The sequence below is a fragment of the Pelobates fuscus genome, chromosome 6 (assembly GCF_036172605.1).
Source record: "Pelobates fuscus isolate aPelFus1 chromosome 6, aPelFus1.pri, whole genome shotgun sequence".
Lineage (NCBI taxonomy): Eukaryota > Metazoa > Chordata > Amphibia > Anura > Pelobatidae > Pelobates > Pelobates fuscus.
This window is the reverse complement of record NC_086322.1, coordinates 44,659,983-44,679,641: the sequence shown is the minus strand read 5'-3', so window position 1 is coordinate 44,679,641 and position 19,659 is coordinate 44,659,983. Positions and strand designations below refer to the sequence as shown.

At 47.2% G+C, this 19,659-nt stretch overlaps 1 protein-coding gene across 7 annotated transcripts in view; it reads right to left on the bottom strand.

Annotated features, from left to right (window-relative positions):
- Positions 1 to 19,659, bottom strand: part of REEP1 (receptor accessory protein 1) — a 98,775-nt gene that overhangs the window by 35,459 nt on the left and 43,657 nt on the right. For all 7 annotated transcript variants that reach the window (XM_063457632.1, XM_063457634.1, XM_063457637.1 and 4 more), the window contains exons 4-5: positions 10,185 to 10,305; positions 9,288 to 9,401 (exon numbers count right to left, since the gene is read on the bottom strand). In XM_063457632.1, coding sequence (XP_063313702.1) covers positions 9,288 to 9,401; positions 10,185 to 10,305 — 235 coding nt within the window. The remainder of the gene's footprint in view (positions 1 to 9,287; positions 9,402 to 10,184; positions 10,306 to 19,659) is intronic.

Genomic DNA, 19,659 nt, shown 5'->3' with positions numbered 1-19,659 from the left:
TCATTTGCAGTCGGGAGATAGATATATCACACAGGGCACAATTATAATGTTCTGGTTACTGTAGTTTGTGGCTGGTAGAAGGTCATTTCGGCGTTTTCGTGAATCACAATAGCAATACATAATAATACAACAGGCATCTAATCATCTTCTTTTCAAAGGGTCAGCACACGGTCCAAGGGATAATAGGGCATTATCCTAATAAATGGCTTCAGTAAATGCGGGACGCAACTTGGTAATCTGGGAAGAAACCAAACTGTGTGACACATAATGTCATCCAGCACACGATACAGTGAGTGGATCGAATCCACAATAAAAGGCTTATTATTATCTCATGGTCATACTGACAGAGAAAGGGTTAAATCAGGAATTTGAGGAGCAAACAATGGTATTATGTAATTACATATTCAAGATATGCCATTGCCTACATTGAGTTACTGCAATCCCAAAAGACAGCACGCTTTTGAAGCTGTGTGCATTGAATTAAAAATTCACATCATATTTGAGATGAGATGCAAACATTTTTGGAGCACATAAAGTAGCAGTATATTTATTTATAGAGAGATGTGGGCTTTAATGCAGTAACGGAGAGACAGAGAGGCTAGGATAGTTCCCTGTTCTCTGAATGGGGGCAGTCGTTCTCATTTTGTTTTTCTCTTTTTTATTACATAAACTGTATGGTAAAAAGTATGTGGACATCTGACCATCATACCAATATGAGATTTTTGGGCATCCACTTTATAATCATTGGTATTCATGTGGAGTTGCACCATCCTCCCCCACCCCCACCCCCTTTGCCCATGTGGTTATAAGAGCTGCCATTCTTTTTGACAATCCTTTGCACACGTTTTGGATTGTGTCTGTGGGAATTTGTCAGGTCAGGCACTGATGTTGGACGAGAGGTTGTGGCTCAATGGAGTTTAACCTCAATTGACTTGATGCCAGGGCTTTGTACAGGGCACTTGAGTTCCTCTGCCCCAAACTTGTCAAGCAGTATCTTCATGGACCTTGCTTTGTGCCCAGGGGCACAATCTTACTGGAACAGGAGAGGGCCTTCCACAAACTGTTGCCACAATATTGGAAGCATTTAAATGTCTAAAATGTCTTTGTATCCTGAAGCACTGAGATAACCTTTCACTGGAGCTGAGGGTGCCTAGCCCAAACAGACCCAGACCATTATACGTCCTCCTCTAAACTTTAAGGAGGCACTATGCATCCAAGACATATCCAGATTCTTTCATCAAGCTGCCAGATAGAAGAGCATGATCCATCACTCCAAAGAACATGTTTCTATTGTGCAAATGTTCAGTGTCGGCCTGCTTTACACCACTTCGGCCATGTTAATGTGAGGCCTGTGTACAGCAGGTCAACCATGGAAAACCACTTCCAGAAGCTCCTGACACACAGTTCTTGTGCTGGTGTTGCTTCCAGAGGTAGTTTGGCACTCTGTAGTGTGTGATACAATAGATGAGGTGTTTTTTATGAGCTTCACACTTCAGCAGTCAGGGTACCCGCTCTGTGAGAATGTATGGTCTACCACTTCATGCTGGGCTGTTGGTGCTCCTAGATACTTCCACTTCACAATAATAGCACTTACAGCTGACCAGTACAGGTCTAGTAAGGCAGAACTTTCATGACTTGTTCAAAAGGTTTCATCCTATCACAGTGCCAGGTTTAAAGTCACTGAGCCCTGCAGTACTTCCAATGTGAGTCTATGGAGATTTCATGGTTATTTGCTACATTTTACACATCTGTTCATTTTAGGTGAGGTTGAAACGCCAAGAGTAAATAATTAGTAGGGCCGTAGAGTTTATTTAATGGAACACCATAGTGTTAGGAATACAAAGCTGTATTCCTAACTCTACAGTCACCCTTTGCTCCCCCTACCCCCTACCCACTACCCAGCCATGTAAAGGGTTCAAAACCCTTTAAACACTTACCTAATGTCAGTGCCAATGTCCCTCTGTGCTGAATCAGTCTCCACATCCTCTGATGCCAGACGACAAGGGAACTTAATGAAAATGTGCAGCGAGAGCCGCATGCACTAGGCCTTCCCCACAGGAAAGCATTAAATCAATGCTTTCCTATCAATGCTTTCCTATGGGAATTTTCAGCATGCTGAACGTCGTCATGCAAAGTGTGAGGACGTCTAGCGTCATTTCACAGAGTCAAACTCCACGAATTTGCAGGAGGCGCCACTACAGGCAGTTGTATCACTGCAATTTCTCTAAAACTAAAATGTTTTATATTGCTGGGTTAAGAGAACAGGGACACTGCACCTAGCCCACCTCAGTGAGATAAAGTCATCTGGGTGTCTATAGTGTCCCTTTAATGGTACTAGTCATGTACACAGCATATGTAGACAAAATGTACAGGACATAGACATTTAACATTTTAGGATGAGAACAGTGGCCAATGCTTCTACTGCTCCAACCTTCACTACTGCTAATCATTGCCGCCATACCAGTGCCATGAGAAACTGGGAACCAGTGGAGATATAATATTATATCTTTACCACCTCCACCACACAGAGAGCACTGCATGAGACAGCAACCTTAGAATGAAGATGGGGAAAATGAACCGACAATGGCGGGATGGAGAGAAACGGGTGTTGGAGTGAACATAATGCGAGAGAATAGGCGGATATGGAGAGATACTTAGCAGACAGAAGCAGGAATACATGTAGAGACACAGGTGATGGTGTGATGGAGAGAGACACAGAAGGTTTTGAGAGAATTAGACTGTGGTAGATGGTGAACGTTGGGTGGAATTGAGAGAGACACTGTCAGACTTGGATAGATATACAGTAAGACACTGGATGGATTGGGAGAGACACTCAGTGATATAGAGTGAGACACTGGAAGGATTGGGAGAGACACTTGATAATATTCAGTGAGACACTGGAAGGATTGAGAGAGACACACAGTAATACAGAGTGAGACACTCGTATACGTTTTATCATTAAAGTTGCCATTTTATGAACTGCTCACAAAGTCCCAACTGTTCCATGTAAATGTACTTATCCCCAGAGCTCACGCAAACATATCACCCTGATTTGGTACACAGTGCATTGCAGTGACATTGGTAACTGGTGTGATCAGTATTTGTTAGTATGTCACCCAGCCATTTACCTGCCCTTTTCTATGGTCCGTAAAATAGAACATATACAGTTGCTGAGACACCTGGGGAGAAAAGAAGCCATTGTGCCAAAAGACACTATTAGATCGAAGCAATTAGCAGATTATGCCAAACACAGCGCAAGCAGCAGAAATGTTCTAAGCATCGAAAGATGACATTTAGCATCAAAATACTAGCATGAGAGAGCAGGAGACCCCTCCTACAGATAATCCTCATGCTTAATCACAGCAACTGCCGTGCATTCTGTGTAGTTGCTTTGATCATTCCTCTAACAAATGCAACTTGTGCTACCTAGAGAAGTATACAGATTTTATGTTGTCCTGATAATCATGTGCTGAAATTAAAGCCAGCATGTTGGAGTGGTGAAAGTGAGATAGGATTGCCCTAAATGGGTAAATGTCTCCAAGCAAAGCCAATCAAGCCGAAGTTGGGTAGGAGACAGGAGGAGCCGGGATGCACCGCTGGCACACACGATAGGAGATGATTACTAACATAACTTCTTCTAAAGACACTAATTATATGATCTACCTTTATGATAAATTAGAAATGTACTACGTTAGGAGCGGTTATCTTTAAGGAATCTCACCTTAGATTGTAATATGGACTCCAGTAGTGATGTCGCGAACATAAAATTTTCCGTTCGCGAATGGCGAACGCGAACTTCCGCAAATGTTCGCGAACGGGCGAACCGCCATAGACTTCAATAGGCAGGCGAATTTTAAAACCCACAGGGACTCTTTCTGGCCACAATAGTGATGGAAAAGTTGTTTCAAGGGGACTAACACCTGGACTGTGGCATGCCGGAATGGGATCCATGGCAAAACTCCCATGGAAAATTACATAGTTGATGCAGAGTCTGGTTTTAATTCATAAAGGGCATAAATCACCTAACATTCCTAAATTGTTTGTAATAACATGCTTTAAAACACTAGGTATGATCAGGTAGTGTAAGGGTTATGCCCGCTTCACAGTGACAGACCAAACTCCCCGTTTAACGCACCGCAAACAGTCCATTTGCACAACCGCAAACTCCCCATTTGCAAAACGTTTGTGTGTGGGGGTGCTGGAATGACGTGGGCCAATGGGAGCCTGAATCAACTTTTGGCTCCCACTGCCCCTTTAAGAGCGAGCTCGTGACTCGAGCCGTGCTCCTAGTGACAGGCGGGCCACGTGACCGATCACTGCGGTCAGTGCACGCGGCTAAATCAGAAGAGGAAATCAAGCCGCATGCGGCTCGTGTGGAGGCAGGAGTGATCCAGCCACGCGCGGCTCAAGCTTAGGAGCCAGGTCGGTCCCAGGATAAGGTAAATACAGCCACAACCACTTATCCCAATCACACACCTTTCCTAACGTCCTATCCCATTAAAAGCATATTACCGCATATTTATAAAACAGATAGACCCCCTACTTCATCCAGGTTACCGATCGATGGTTCGATATTCTGAGCCCTCTCTGATTTACTGTACACGACTATTCGATATTCCCACAAATTTTATATTTCATTTTATGTTTGTTTGAGACCACCTTAAAAATATTGGATATCGCTAAAAATCATGATAACTATACACTTTCTCTACAAACCTCTGGACCCAAACGAACCAAACTACTCATCCATCCGCTATACCACTTTATCCCACCTAGAACTAGTGCCCAGTTAAAATACTTGACTCTTACTTACCCACACTCAGTCATGCCACACACATTTCACCACTACTCTCACTGAATCCCTCTGACTACGGCTAAATTCATCTTCTACATCAGAACACTACTCCTAAGATTGGGTTGTATCCATGTCTCGGGTCTTTCATTTAGAATAGGGGCAGCTTCGGTCTCCTTCAACACTGACACTCCAGTGCATATTATTAAAAGATTGGGCAGATGGAAATCCTCAGTCTACAACCGATATATTCCTCATCCCGAGAAAGAAATGAGGAAAGCTTTTAAAAGTTTGGCTTTGTAAATTTGATGCAATAAGTGTGTTTTTCTTTAATACCTTTTCACCCTCTTTGCATGAACCCGATTTACATATATTACTAATATGTTTCTGAACATATATATTATATTATTCACTCACTCACTCACTCTCTGGGCCGGCCTAAGACATCATGCTGCCTAGGTCCAACGATAAATGACTCTGGGGGATAATGTATAATAAACACAGGTTACTGGCTATGGGGGGGGGGGGGGGGAATAATGTATAATAAACACAGGTTACTGGCTATGGGGGAGATAATGTATAATAAGCACAGGTTACTGGCTATGGGGGGGATAATGTATAATAAACACAGGTTACTGGCTATGGGGAGGATAATGTATAATAAACACAGGTTACTGGCTATGAGAGGATAATGTATAATAAACACAGGTTACTGGCTATGGGAGGGATAATGTATAATAAACACAGGTTACTGGCTATGAGAGGATAATGTATAATAAACACAGGTTACTGGCTATGGGGGGATAATGTATAATAAACACAGGTTACTGGCTATGGGAGGGATAATCTATAATAAACACAGGTTACTGGCTATGGAGGGATAATGTATAATAAGCACAGGTTACTGGCTATGGGAGGATAATGTATAATAAGCACAGGTTACTGGCTATGGGAGGATAATGTATAATAATGTATTATTAATAAACACAGGTTACTGGCTATGGGAGGATAATGTATAATAAGCACAGGTTACTGGCTATGGGAGGATAATGTATAATAAACACAGGTTACTGGCTATGGCGAACAAGCTATGTTCGCCAGGAACTATTCGCCAGCGAACCGTTCAGGACATCACTAGACTCCAGTAAATAAAAAGCAGACCATGCATTGTTGGAGACATGCCATACAGAAACATAATACATTTCTAGAAGAAAAAAGGACATCTAATATAGCATCTCTGCTTTCTGCTAATCTCTACAAATATGTTCATCTTGGTTTCCATTGCCATGCATTTTCAAACATTGACGGTGGGTTGATTTACATACAGGATTATTTGCCAGGATTTAGATGCCTGAAAAACTGAAAATTGAAGATTGCTTGGCAAAAACTAATGGTGGGGAAACCCAAAATCTGTTTAAATAAAACCTCTAAATTGGTGCTTATAGTTCTTCTTAAAGGACAACTGTCACCCGAAAACATTTTTTTTATATAATGATCCTTTCATCACATTTTAAAAGGAAATAGATTCTTTGTTAAAGGATATGTAAAAAAAATGAGAGACTCCTTCCTACCTTTAGTATATGATAAGATCTATCGGCCATATACATGCACCTGTCAGGGTAGGGTAGGAACCAAAACACAGATACACAACACAACTAAAGAGAGACTAGCTGTTTTCTTGTCCTTAGAGTGGCTGGACTATCGAAGGACCCTGTGCCAATCCCTTCCCTGCTCCGTTAGACTCTCACCCAGCTTCGGTTCCTTCAAAAGATCATTAAAAACTAATTTCAATTAAACTGTTAATAGCCTTCCCTCCCAACATCTTAGTTACCCACCCTGCTTTCTCTCCTGCAACTGTATCATATAATATAAAAAAACGAACCCTTCCCTGTTCTAGCAACCTACTTTTCCCATGCATGAAATACCTCCTTCCCTTACCTCTTGTGCCACTTTACCGCACTCCGTCTAGAACATGGGTTGTCAACCTGGTCCCTACCGCCCATTAGTGGGCGTTTCAGGATTCCAGGTGGGCGGTAGGGATTTTCACATTTTTTTACAGATTAGGTGAGCGGGCGGGTGCGAGCCATCACCACTTGCGGCCCCGGCCCGGGCGGCAAACCGCCGGGGCCGCATATGGAGGGGTCCATGCTGTCAGGGCCACCCGATGGATGTGGATTGTGAGGGAGCCCGGTCAGCGCTGGGCGCTTTAACAGCCCGACCAGGCCCCCTGTCTCTGCTGGAAGGAAGTGATTCCCCGGTCACTCCTCCCAGCATACTGAGAGCCTGCGCGGGAGGAAGGAGGAGGAGGGAGTCAGAGTGGGAACTCTGACTCCCATCCACCTGAGCCACCACTGGACCCCAGGGAAAGTCACCCTCCTGCACCTTAAAGAAACCCAGAAAATGTACCCATGGCACACCGCACAGCGGCTCCCCCCCGCCAGCGACTTTCAGCACAGCAGTCAAGTGAGGCGCACCGACAGCGAAGCCAACGAAGAGTCAGAAAGCACGCATGGCTGAACCCTGCTCGGAACCCTGCTCTTGCGGACACTCATGCTCTGTCACTCGGACACAGCAGATCGACCCGCCCCTACCAGCGAGATGTCACGCCAGCCCTGCAGTCAGCCCCTGGAGCCGGTATCAGTACATGCCCTTTAGACCAGCCAGGGTGATATTTTATGCAAAGCTTATGATTTAGACCCAGCATGTTCATAAATTAAGCTATTTGGTTCAACGTATCAGTAGAATCCCTTATTACACTCACTAAGCTAACTAGCCCTAACCCACTTTAATACCTATGCAGCCTTTGGTTTAGCGTTACCTCTTCTATTTTGCCTGACCTACATAACTTTGGTTTCTTATATTTACCAATGCTAAAGTGTGGTTACGCTAGTCTAAATACCTAACTAACAATGTACACCTATAGATATATTCCTGTACTAATCGTAGGAAAATAACCTAAATCAAGCTCTTACTAAGCATGTATGCAGTATAGGTGTTTATGTTTAGTCAAAACTACAATGCTGAAACTTAAATGTAAAATTGTGCATGTTACTACTGTGCCCCGCATGTTCCGCGTGGGATAAACTGGAGGACTGCCTTTGGGGCACCTCTTGTCTGCTTATGTTACCTCTATGCGCTACAAAAATAAAGAATAAAAAAAAAACAAAAAAAAAAAACATTATAAACATGCATAAAGTAGAAATAAAAAGATAAATGTACGTACATTTTTTTTTTTAAAAAACACCCTCCTTTCCAAAAAAAATTCTGCACTTGCGCGAAAACTGGTGGGCGGTAAGGAAATTTTTTCAACCAAAAAGATGCATTAGTGGGCGGTAGTTAGAAAAAGGTTGACTACCACTGGTCTAGAATGTAAGCTTGTTTTAACAGGGCCCTCTACACCCTCTGTCTCCGTCAAGCTTGTCTTGTTACAAATACATGTCTGTTAATACACTTATTGTACAGCGCTACAGAATTTGTTGGCACTTTATAAATAATAATATAAATAGGTAGGCTCGTTTCCTATTAGCCCATGTCATCTTAAAGTTCCAGATGACTCGTGGGTGGTACAAAACCATAGGAGGCTGATTCAGGATGTCTTCGGATTGTGCCAAATTCTGTCCGATGAATGCGTCATTTGGATCCGAATTTGGTTCAGCAAATGAGTCATTTGGACCCAAATTCGGCGCTCATTAGAGCACTCAGTGCGAGAGCGTGCAGCGTGTGGTAGGGCCCAGGAAAGACACCAACAACCCTGACAGCACCTTGGGTCAGACAGTGTTTGAAACCTCTATATAATTTCTTTGGTCTTCCCTGTTTCACTCCCTGCACAGTACAGGCCAAATCACTTTAGATTCAAACACTTTTATATATATATATATATCATTTAAAGTAAAATCAATTTCCTTTAGAAACTGATGAAAGGGTTATTATATAAAATAAATAGTGTTGAGGTGACAGTTGTCTTTTAAAGTGGTTAATATGCATTTAGATTTAAAGGTCTTTATAAGTGGCTTCACCTATAGGTATCATTGACACAATGTGAACAAATGCCTAGGGTCCCCACTGAACCTATGTGCACTTCAGAGGGTAGACGGGATGCAATGACTTTTAGTCATTATGCTTTTTAAATCATGACCTTTTAAATCATGAAAAATATGTATGCACTCAAATATGAGGCTCCTCGCAAGTAAACTTCATAAAATGAAATCTTCACATAAAAATGCAATGTTACTTAGTGATTTGCTTTTGATTTGACTTGCATAATGTATAGAAGAAATATAATTCCGTATTTAAGTCAACCGGAGTAACCATTGAATTCTGGGTGACAGGTTCACTTTAAGAGTAGCTGTGCATTATGGGAGGCCAGGCACACTGAGTAGGCAAGGCTGCCTATCCCTACAATAAGCACTGAGTTGCCAGGTACTAGGACAGTGAGTTATTCAAGGCTAGGTTTTGACAGTCGACAAATTCCGCTAACATTTACGAGAGGTTTCACCTTGGCAGCTGCTGTTACTGCAGCACTGGCTGCGACATTCAGTCCTCTCTTCCCGAAGTGAACCAAAGCATCGTAACTCCGATCTTTAGCCTGGATTAGACACTCATCGATTTCCTAAAACAAAGATAAAAAGAGACATTGAAAAACAAATAGAAAAAGTAATGGAAACACAATTCTAGCTCCAGCTCCTCTGATACCACGACTAACCAACAGAAAGCACTCTAGAGGGTGTTAGAATCCAATTCTCATGACTCCCAGCCAACCCTTTCATAGCCAGTTATTCAGTTATTCACTACTCGGAATATAAACACTTACCCCCTTAAATAAGTAGAAAACTCACCTTTATTACAGCGCCGCATGGGTCCGCCGGCGCTGGCCCCTACTCCAGTCCGCCTATGTCAGACTTGACGATCTCAACTAATCCAATGCTTTCTCATAGGAAAGCACTGGGGGGTTATTGAGCATGTGCGGCAAAACACCACTCTGCACCAATCAGCATCTTCTCATAGAGATTCATTGACTCAATGCATCCCTATGGGGAAGGTTCATTGCCTCCATGCACAGCGTGGAGACGCTTTACGTAGGAATGAAGCACCTCTGATTGTCTTTTGAGCAACTGGAGGTGTCCTTAGGAAGCAATGTAAACGCTGCCTTTTTATTTTTTTTTTATTTTTTTTAAGCCTGCAGGGACTGACTATACACACCAGAACAACTACATTTCGCTGTAGTTATTCAGGTGACTGTAGTATAATTTTGAATTTAGAATTCAATTTGAATTCTCACTTTAGTAGCTAGTCTTGTATGTCGTTTGATGCTTACCGTTTTAGCTAGATCCTTTATTTAACTGTTCATAAGGCAAGCAATAGCAATCTCAGAGCAAAATAATACAAAATGTACCTTTTCTTTTGATGATAGCGTTGGGTGCACAAATTTCCGGTACAGAAGGCTAGACCCTTTCGTATAAGGAGACAGCAACCAGGCCACAAACGCTATTTTCAATTCATAATAAAATGGAAACCTGAAAGAGAGAAGGAAATAAATTGTCTAAATAAAATCAAAGGAAATCAAATTACGGACACCAGTCTCAGGTCTGCAAGTATTAATGGGGAGACACACTTACACACACGACACCAGCAGCAATAAAATACCCTCGAGGGGAATGGGCAGGAGGGAGGGGACAGCAGGGGGGGGGGAGGGACAGCCGGGGGGAGGGACAGCGGGGGGGGGGGTATGGGGTGGCAAAAGAGACGGGGGGTGGACAGAGGGGGGGGGCAGACAAGAACACAGGGGACAAGGCACACCTGACAGACATGGCCACGCACGCAACCGGGGACAAGGGTCACCGCAACAGGTCCACCACCACCTGGGTGGCCAACTACACCTGACGGGGCCCGGACCCCAGCGGCCTTACTCATGCACAGGCAGGCGCCCCTGAACGCCACTAGCCACACTAGACAGACCATGCCCTTGGGAGGGAATGCTGACAACACCGCACCAGACTGAGGGCACGTCCTAGCCACCTTGGGGCCCTACTGTGAGGACTTGGGGGAGGGGAGACTGGAGGACCCCCCACACGGAGTCCACGGGCATCAGGATGGGTAGACCCCTCTAGGGCCCCAACTAGACGGACCTGACCGGATGAGCCACTACAGCCCACTACCCTCAAGACCGTAGATTACAGACCCCCCCCTGTCTCAATACGCTACACAGCCCGCATAATCCACAGAGATGGGCCCAGCCCAGAATCAAGCCGACTGGACAAACCCACTAAGCCGAAAACACAGAACCCACACACACACCTCCGTGGGGACCTCAGACCTGCGCCACTAGACGGCCCTGAGACACCACTTGCAGGGGACAGAACCAGCCTCCCTGCCCCCAAGACAGGGCCCACACGCGCCCGGACCCTAGCCGGCTAGAGACACACATTACGGCCCACCTGGAAAGCACGCCCATGAGACCAGATGACCGGCCAGCAAGCCCACCCACCACGCCCCCACCTCACCCACGCCAGGCAGAGACATAAGACATGGGACCGAGCACCCTGACATGGATGCCACAACGACCACCTGACACCAGCAGGCCTCACAGCCACGGACGCAGTCCCAACCAATACACCCCATAGGCCTCTTGTCCAATCACCAGAGACGGTGGCCCACAGGAGCCCACGACCGGGGAAAATACGGGACCCCGGTTGCAACGCGAATGTAGACAAACACACGTAGGGCCCAGACCCTGCCCTCACACGGCCACTCGCATGATACTGCATATGACGCCATTAACAGACCACGGGGACGTCACGAGTTGGCAACACACCAACCCGAGGGCGCAGCTGACTCACCAGCCCAGGCACAACTGACGAACCTAACACCCAAGCAGGTTGGACTGCAACCTAAGCCACGACATCACCTAGGCTGACGACAGACAGGGGGAACCACAAAGCAACAAGATTGATCAGCAGCAGACCACTGATAGCAAACAGGCATAGCTACACGCAAAACGGGGTTGGACAGAAACACCAATACACCCCAGGCACCACAATATTACCCAACACCACACCTTACATGCAGGGGAACATATGACATACACTGTGACTAGTTGGTTGCTCATGTATGTTTCAAAGTCTAATGTTATATAAACCAGGTTCTTTGTTTATATTACAAATGCTACGACATGGTTTTTATTAATGATGTTATAACAATGTTACATATGCTACGTTGAAAAGTTGCCAATGTAATGCCTCCATGCTAAGCGCCACCAAAAGAGGCGCCACCACCCTCCAAATGTTGTGGAACGGGTGTCGGTCGACTACCATAGCTGGAGGACGCTATCTTTCACTCCCTCCCCCCGACACCTCACAAAGCACAAAATACAGGATGACGCCAGACACCGGGCTGCCCCTCACGACACCCCTCCTACACACGATTGCTCACCACACCCCCACCGAAGGCCACAAGAGACAAGGCTGGGCATGCCACTAAAGCACAGGCGAGGGGACACCGCCACTGGGTGGGCCACCGCTAGGGGGCGAGCCAACACCCACCCCGCCACACCCCAGCCATCCTGGGAGACTAACATCCCACCCCACAGGGCAACCACGATTATCACGGACCCACCCCCCCAGCCCTCATCTAGAGCTCAGCCAACACAGCCCCGAATTAGGCAGGCCGAAGGCAGGATCTGCCACGACTTGCCAAAAACCTTCCCTCAGGACTTGCAACTTCCAATCCCACTACGTGGATAGGAGACCGAGAACTCCCGCCAACCAGACGACTGGCCAGATTGATAAGCCCAGTTACTCCCCACCCCACTCTCAGCGACTGCCCCCCGGCCCGCCGCGCCTGCGCGCTCCGGATCCCCCAAACCACAACCCCTCCCCACCACCAAACCGCCCATCCCCGAACGCCGACAACCCCCCACCCCCAAGGGCCACGCCCGCCATGACGCCACCAACTACAAAGATCCGCCTAACCTCCCTCAATGTGAAGGGACTAAACTCCCCAGGCAAGAGACACGGGTTACTGCGATGGGCCAACCGCACAGGCGCAGACATAATCCTGATTCAGGAAACCCACTTCATGGACCAGAAATACTTCCCCCTAACCAACAGACACTTCAAAAGACACTTTTTGGCTAACTCTCCGGACCCAAAGAAAAAAAGAATTGGCAATCCTGCTACGCAACTCCTGCCCTCTAGAAGACATACGCACGCTTCAAGACCCCAGCGGGAGATACCTGATCCTCACAGGACACATGGGCACAACCTCGCTTACCGTATGCTCCCTCTACGCACCGACCGCACCTGACCCCACCTTCTGGAGCACCTTTAAGTCCCACCTCGACAGCATATCAGCTAAACACCTAAGGGGACTTCAACGCGACACACACGCCCGCCATAGACCAAAGAGCATATAAAGATGCGATGCCGGTCCCAACAAGGAACGGCAAACTATGCCGGTCCCAACAAGTAACGACAAACTATATGCCACCTTCCTCAATGAGACGCCTCTACTTGACATCTGGAGGGCCCACCACCCAGCAGACAAAGACTTCACCTTCTACTCCCATACGCATCGGTCATATTCGCGCATAGATTGCTTTCTGGTCTCACAGGCGATCCAGCCCTGGACCACCCACTCGCACATCGGTAATATAATGTGGTCGGACCATGCGGAGATTACGCTAGACCTTCAAATCCAACGACTATCCCGCCCATGGCGCTGGCGTCTCAACCCGTGGATTCTCCGGGATAAAGAAACAGTACACACCATAACCGACCATCTCAAAACTTATTTCGACATAAACGCCACGGAAGACATGGCCCCGGCGACAGTGTGGGCAGCGCACAAAGCGACAATCCGAGGCCAATTGATAGCAATTGCCACAGCCCATAAAAAACGACGCCTCAAGGACCTCACGGAAGCGCTAGCCAACCTAACGAAGCTTGAAACATTACACAAACAGAACCCTTCCGACAAATTGCTAATGCAGCTCACCTCTATACGAGAGCACCTCCGTCGGCTTTCCACAGCAGACGTAGCACGAAACCTCATGTGGACCAAGCAACGCTTCTACGAAAAGGGGAACAAAGCAGACTCCCTCCTGGCAAATTGTCTCAAAAAAACGTCAGGACAACAAAAGAATCTCCAAAATCAGAACCAGCAAGGGAGAGATCACGTACAACCCAGACACAATAGCCCAAGAATTCCTACAATATTACACAAAACTATACAACCACGCCGACCCTCCACTACCAACAGGGGACGTATCCCAAAGGGAACGGATTTCATCCTTCCTGCAGCCACTCAATCTGCCCACCCTACCTGCACAGGCACAGGCACTGCTGGAATCACCCATGGATGGCGAGGAACTCGCCCAGGTCCTTAAAACGCTGAAACCAATGAAGAGCCCAGGCCCAGACGGCTTCACCGCCCTTTACTATAAAACATTCCAGGCAACACTCATACCACACCTGTGCAAAACTTTCAACTCTCTACTTCAGGGCCAACACCTCCCCCCGGACATGCTCACCGCCGACATCTGCCTCCTACCTAAACCAGGAAAAGAACAACTAGAGCCAGGCCACTACCGGCCCATCTCACTTCTGAACACGGATTTGAAAATTCTCACAAAAGCTCTGGCCAACCGTCTCAACACATATCCCCAAGCTGATACACCCAGACCAGGTCGTATTCATTCCAAAACGACAGGCATCGGACAACACCAGAAGAGCCTTCAACACAATCTGGTATACCCAGAATCGGAACATCCCGGCAGTAATGCTCTCGCTGGACGCAGAGAAGGCGTTCGATCGCCTCCTCTGGCTATATATGTTCCAAATACTAACACACCTAACATTTCAGACCGGATTCCTGAACGCCCTGGCGGCAATCTATAACCGCCCCATAGGGAAACTTACTACCCAACATAGAGGCCCAAACTTTCACCATAAAGAATGGGACCAGACAGGGCTGCCCCCTCTCGCCCTTAATCTTTGCAATCTCACTAGAACCACTCCTACAGGCCATACGCAACCACCCTTATATCCAAGGCATCCAAATCAGACAAGAGAAATACACGGTAGCAGCGTATGCGGACGACGTCCTCTTGACCCTCGCGGACCCAATACCGTCCTTACACGCCACGCTCGAAGTGATATCCGAATACTCTAGCTTCTCCGGGTACAAAATTAACCAGACGAAGTCCGTCCTCATACCAATGGCGATGAACTCACAACAAATCCAGCTTCATCGAAACTCGTTCCCCTTCCAAATCTCCACGTCACATCTCACATACCTGGGCACCCGACTGTCCCCTAACTTGGAAGATACCTACGACCTCAACTACAAACCACTCCTAACAACAGCTCACCTGGACCTCCAACGCTGGGACAACTTAGGAATCTCCTGGCTAGGCAGAGTTACAACCATCAAAATGAACTTACTACCACGCTTCCTATATCTCTTTCAAACACTACCCATCCCCATACAGAAGAAAGACTTTAAAGACCTCCAGGCCGCCATTGACAAATTTATATGGATGGGCAAAAAAACACGCATTCGCAGGTCGACCATGTACGCTCCCAAAACCAGCGGGGGCCTCGGGCTACCCAACTTCCAACAATACTACAACACGGCTCAACTGGCCCACATTCAACATTGGCACGCTCCCCCGAGCACCAAAAGATGGGTAGACCTGGAGCACGACGTCATGGGATGGGACCTACCATCATCATATATGTGTGTGCCCCCCGCACATCGCCCGCTTCCTCCACCCACCTCCCCGGCAATCACTCACACGCTAGCTCTCTGGGACAAACTCAACCCTAAATACGAGCTGTCCTCCTTCATCTCCCCAGTAACACCTATATACCGCAACAAACTCTTCCCACCAGGGATGGTTGCAAAGCACTTTTGCGCATTCGACCAAAGGGACATCTCCAGATTTCTCCACCTATATCACCAAGGAGAAATCATCGGCTACGAAGACCTACCGGACAGCGATACACTTACAACTGCAGACCACTTTCGCTACATACAGCTCAAGGACCTGGCAAGACAGCCAATGATCAAACAAGCAGGGACCTCGCCCCTGACGCCATTTTAGAAAAGGTGCTTTGACGCACCCTTACACTCAGGGCAAATCTCCGGATTATACTCTACCCTGACAACGCACACCTCACACATTAACCTTACCTACATCGCCGCATGGGAACGAGACCTGGGGCCGCCGGAGGAATCGAGCGACTGGGCTGAAATTTGGGAGGAAACAAACTCCCTGACAGTATGTGTCACCCATAAGGAACAAGCATACAAAACGCTATTCCGATGGTACTTGACACCGCACAGACTCCACAAAATGGGGCAAAAACCCGATAATCTATGCTGGAAGCTATGCGGCGAAACGGGCTCTTACATACACTGCTGGTGGAACTGCCCAAAAATTAAACCACTCTGGACAGCAATCAGATTCTCGACAAACCATACACGGCGCAGCCGTGGACGATGCTACTCAACAAACCACTGGACTCCCTCACCAGGAGCGAAAACAAGCTAGCCGCCAGGATAACACTGGCAACCAGAAGGGCGTTTGCGGAGCGGTGGGCCGACAACCGAATCCCCGCAATCTCAACCATCATCAACAAGATCATAGAAACCCGAGACTTGGACGAACTAACCGCTCAGATACACGATTCTTAAAAAGCGTTCCATTGAAACTGGGATCCCTGGGACATGAATTATCCGAAGCTGGACACCATCGCAGTGACCTAAACGCACAATTTGACAACCGAGCCCACCCGAACCATCCCCCTGATAAACTTGTGGCACGAATAAAATGCATACACCAGACGAATCAACGGACACCTGCCACACCCAGCACCCCTCCCTCCCCCTCAGCCCTACAAAACCCACAAACCCCCAACACCCTACCCCACTATCCACACCTCCCCCAAGGGGGCCCCGGCGGGCGTGGGCGGGCAGCCAGGGGGGGACAACACCCATGGCCCCATCACCGGATCCCCCCCTGACGTTAGAGGGGGAGGAACCCCCGGATAAGAAGGGGGCAAGACAGGAATAACCCCACACCAGCCCCTGACCCCGACCTAAGGACTACTTCCACCCCGCGGGCCGACACGGACCGAAGGGGCGAGTCCCACCCAAGACAAACATCCGCCTAGGACCCTAACACAGCATAGCCTCACGGCACAAACCCCCACAACCGACACGGCAGCAGACCGCCAAGGCCTGATAACAGGACCGGAGGCGGTACACCAAACCGCATAATGACGGAACGCACCCCCGAAGACACCAGGCTTTCACCCCAGGCCCCTGACTAAACAACTGAAACCCAACACACGCAGGGAGGGAGCAAACAGAGAGAATACCCCTTCCCCCTCACCAACGATATGTAAGGGTTGGCAGCAAAGCCCATCAAACGCACCTACATCAACCATTGAAACCATCCCCCCCTCCCTTTTTTTTATTTTCTCTTCTGTACCCCCTCTCCTCACAAACCCAACATGAAAGGGAAGAGATAACGTTAAAAACAACCAAACGAAGCCAGAAGACCCCAAGACCACGCATCCCAGTTCACCCCCACCCGTTAGAAAACGGAAATTGTACAAAAGATATACAGGTTGGACATGTGAGATACTATGAACAGTATGTGCTTAGAAGTTAGCAACATCATTACTACTGAGAACAAAGCGACAGCACTAAGCGACCCACTGTAACTGATGTACCAACATGTCAAAGATCTGTATGCTACATTATCTATGTACCTTTGAAAATAAAGAATTTATAAAAAAAAAACACAAAAACAAAAGGAGAAACCCCTGTCTGTGAGCTTACAATCTAGTACTGTATGACTGATTCAGCCTATCACAGGCGCTGCTGTTATATGTGCATTTTGCAATATTCACATCACATGAAAGAGCTGAACGATTTGATATTTGTGCTCTTTTTACCACCCTCCATGCTCAGTGTATTTAAACCTAGGCTTACTCAAAAATGATGTTTTGCTTAGCGCATTCAATATACCGCACTAAGTGAAACACTTTTCTGAAGCCTCCTAAAGGCTCTGTAGTGGTAATAACGTACATAGGCAGAGAGCCAAAAATGGGAAACCCGGGCCCCCGGTCAAAAATAGGAGACACAGGCAGATGAGCAAAAATTGGAGACATGGAAAGAAGGCCAAAAATGGGGACTTCCTAAACGCTTCAAGAGAACATGTCACAGTCAATGTCAACATTTCTCCCTGACTACATTAACTTTTTGGTAAACACGTGTCTTTTTGACACAAATTAGACTGTAGTTTCTGATGTTAATGTTGTATTTCTTAACAGGGTGTGTCATTTTGCTTTCCTTCTGACCAGTCAGTCCAATGTACATTATATTTGTATGCGGTTGGTTAGGGGTAATTTGAGACCTTGTACAGATTCAGGCTAACCCGTTGAAAACACAGATTCTGTTATGAATGATGTTCTTTTTTTCTGTATTGGCCCATATACTGCTTAATAAAATCCTATTGAATGCAAAAATAGGTACATGTGCAAAAGGATACAAATGGTCGATATGAGCAGATGGTCACTAATGGAGGATATGGGCAGAAGGCCACAAATGAATATTATATGGACGGAGGCATAACACAGGCAGATAGTTACAAATTAGAGACAAAGACAGATGGTCACAAATGGTGGAAATATGTACAGACAGTCACAGATAGAGGAAATATATACAGATGGTCACAAATGGAGGAAATATATACAGATGGTCACCAAAGGCATGGGCACACCCTTCTCCCCACGGCACACCTATGGATTGAGACCGGCAGGGGAGCTCGGATAGTGCCGGCTCTGCTTTAAGCCTCCATGGGCCGGTGGGGAGATCAAAGATCTACCTCACCGGCCCACAGCAGCAGAGAGGGAGGCAGGAGAGGACCCAGGGAGCTCTAGCCAGCAGCTCCGCTGGGTTTCTGTCGCGAGATCTGAGCATTGCCGCGGCAACGCTCAGATCTCACGAGAGTGAACTCTAGCCCCGCAGGCTAGAGTTCACTCTCCACTGGACCACCAGGAATGGCACATGTCAGCAAGGATCCCCCCTCCCTACATAAGGTAAGAAGGGGGGATCTGCCCCCACCTCCACCTCCACAATGCCTCCAAACATACAGCACACACACAGCACTTACACACATACAGTACACTAACAGCATCCTCACAAACACACACACACAGCACCCTTACAAACACACAGCACCCTCACAAAAAAACACCCTCACACACAGCACACTAACAGCACCCTCACACACACACACAGCACCCTCACACACACAGCACACAAACAGCACCCTCACACACAAACAGCACCCTCACAAACACACAACACCCACACACAGCACACAAACAGCACCCTCACACACACATCACACAAACAGCACCCTCACACACACAGCACCCTCACACAGCACACTAACAGGACCCTAACAAACGCACACACACAGAACCCTCACACACAGCACACAAATAGCACCCTCACACAAAGCACACCAACAGCACCCTCACACACACATACATAACACAAACAGCACCCTCACACAGCACACAAACAGCACCCTCACAAACACACACACACACAAACACCCTCACCCACGTAGCACACTACCAGCACCATCCAACACACAGCACACTAACTAACACTAACAGCACACACAGCACCATTACACACACACACACACACACAGCACCTTTACACACACAGCACCCTCACACCACCCTCACACAGCACACTAACAGCCCACACACACACACACACAGCAGTGTATGTATGTGTGTATATATGTATATATTTATATATACATACATATACACATGGCG